The 1,815-nt window shown below is 40.9% G+C and overlaps 1 protein-coding gene across 1 annotated transcript; it reads right to left on the bottom strand.

Moving 5' to 3' along the window:
• Nucleotides 1-765: 765 nt before the first annotated feature.
• VCUG_02128 (uncharacterized protein) lies at nucleotides 766-1,753 on the bottom strand (the record flags this gene model as incomplete). Its single annotated transcript, XM_008076951.1, has 1 exon — nucleotides 766-1,753. The coding sequence occupies one exon, from the start codon at nucleotides 1,751-1,753 to the stop codon at nucleotides 899-901; it is 855 nt and encodes a 284-aa protein (XP_008075142.1). The 3' UTR covers nucleotides 766-898.
• Nucleotides 1,754-1,815: the final 62 nt, after the last annotated feature.

Genomic DNA, 1,815 nt, shown 5'->3' with positions numbered 1-1,815 from the left:
TGAATCTATCCTTTTATCACACGAGTTAACGAAACAATAATACGCAGTGCGGTTGCGATACTTCTAATACAGGCATAAATCTTTATGCTTTTGCATTGAGTTGATATCCCAGTATGCGCTCATCCTGTGTACTTTTTGCAGAACAGCATTTTAAGCACACTCCCTGTTTGTGGGGGCGACTGCAGCACAAGTTGCAGTTTTTGTGTTAAGGTCATTTTTGCGGCTGCAGCATATCTTTTTCTTATATTGAGAGATATGCTAGATTGTTATGCAAGCTGGCGCATTGATTTCCTCCATGAATCAAAGACCAGCGGCCATGAACGGTATCGGCGAGCTGAAAATGCATTGTTTAGGCGTTTTGGAAGTAAATAAATGATTTTTAGTGGAACAGTCCAAAGAAGTAAGCTAACTGCAAGCTAATCCTCCATGTTGTGCCTAGTCCTGTCGCTGCAATGATTGCATTGTAGGTAAAACAATTGTGTGAGGGAAAAGAGCTGGTGAGATAGCTGACAGTGGTAGGGCATCGTATCTCCGGAACCAACGATTAGATGACTCAGTAGACGCTAATAGTGAGTTGAAAAGAATTGTGTGATGGTGAAGAAATCACCATTAAAGTCTTTTACCGAATTAAACCTAATCCTAGCATTGATCACATTATCACGCGAAAGTCGGTGATATTACAGATGAATGCATAATCAATACTTTAATTAAAATAACATAAAAAGACATGATATAGCACACGTACGTAAAAAAATATGATATCATCCCGTGTACCCGTATTTTTAATCTGTGTATTTTATCCACCATAATATTGTTCAATGCAATTTACTATCTAAAAATAATTCTTAAACACGCACGTATCACTAATTCTACTTTATTTTCCAGCTCGTATGCACGGTCAATCTACGGTTTTATAGCACATTCCATCTACACTGAACAGATAGCAATCATCCAAAAGACTGTTAACCATTTCTCTGACATCTTGCTCTTTATACTTGCCCTGCAGCATCTTAACGACCAGATCTACATGCAGTCCTTTCTCGTCTTGGTTATTTCTGTAGCACATAAGTACATCCTCCTGCAACGTGCCTATCATCCCTTCTTTCTCTTTCTCCTTTCTTGTTTCCCTCTTGAGCTCTCTTCTGCAGTGCAAATGCTGCTGCAAAACATTCAAGAAATGGTAGCTTACGTAGTTGAAATCATCAATCTTGGTCAAAAAGCTTACCGATACAGAAATATCACCATCATACACTCTCACATTACCAATAACCCGTAAGAAATTGTTAGGCTCTATCAAACCGGCCTGCTCCTCCTCAAACATTCCGTTGGGCCAAAACGATGCGTTTATCATTGCTGTGCCATCGTCCAACACAAATATTGTACCTGATTGTGCTTGGCGTGTGGAGCGTACCCAGCCGGCCACGCATATGGTTGAGAGTGTGGAGTTGTCGATTGTGTGCGTGGGTGTGTCTGTCGGAAGGGATTTCAGCTGCTTGATAGACAGGGTGCGCAGTGACTTGGGGGTGTAGTCAGGTTTTGGGCTTGATGGAATGAAACCTTGGTTGTCGCTTAGTGGCATGAGGGGCCGTTTTTTTTTTCGTATTTTGTGACAGAGGATGTGCTGGTGATTGGTAATAGTTGTGTACAAGGGGATCAGGAAGCACAAACTGGTCAGATCTACATGAACAAGATTATCCGATAAAAAATAAACCGTGTATAAACATAACGAATCGAAATATGTGTTTGTTGGCATTGTACGAGGTGCTGTGGTGGACACGAAAAACGTTAGCGGAACATATTGCTGATAAAGAAGAC

Source organism: Vavraia culicis, assembly GCF_000192795.1.
Source record: "Vavraia culicis subsp. floridensis unplaced genomic scaffold supercont1.45, whole genome shotgun sequence".
Lineage (NCBI taxonomy): Eukaryota > Fungi > Microsporidia > Pleistophoridae > Vavraia > Vavraia culicis.
The sequence above is the reverse complement of the archived record's forward strand: the minus strand, read 5'-3'. Positions and strand labels throughout refer to the sequence as shown.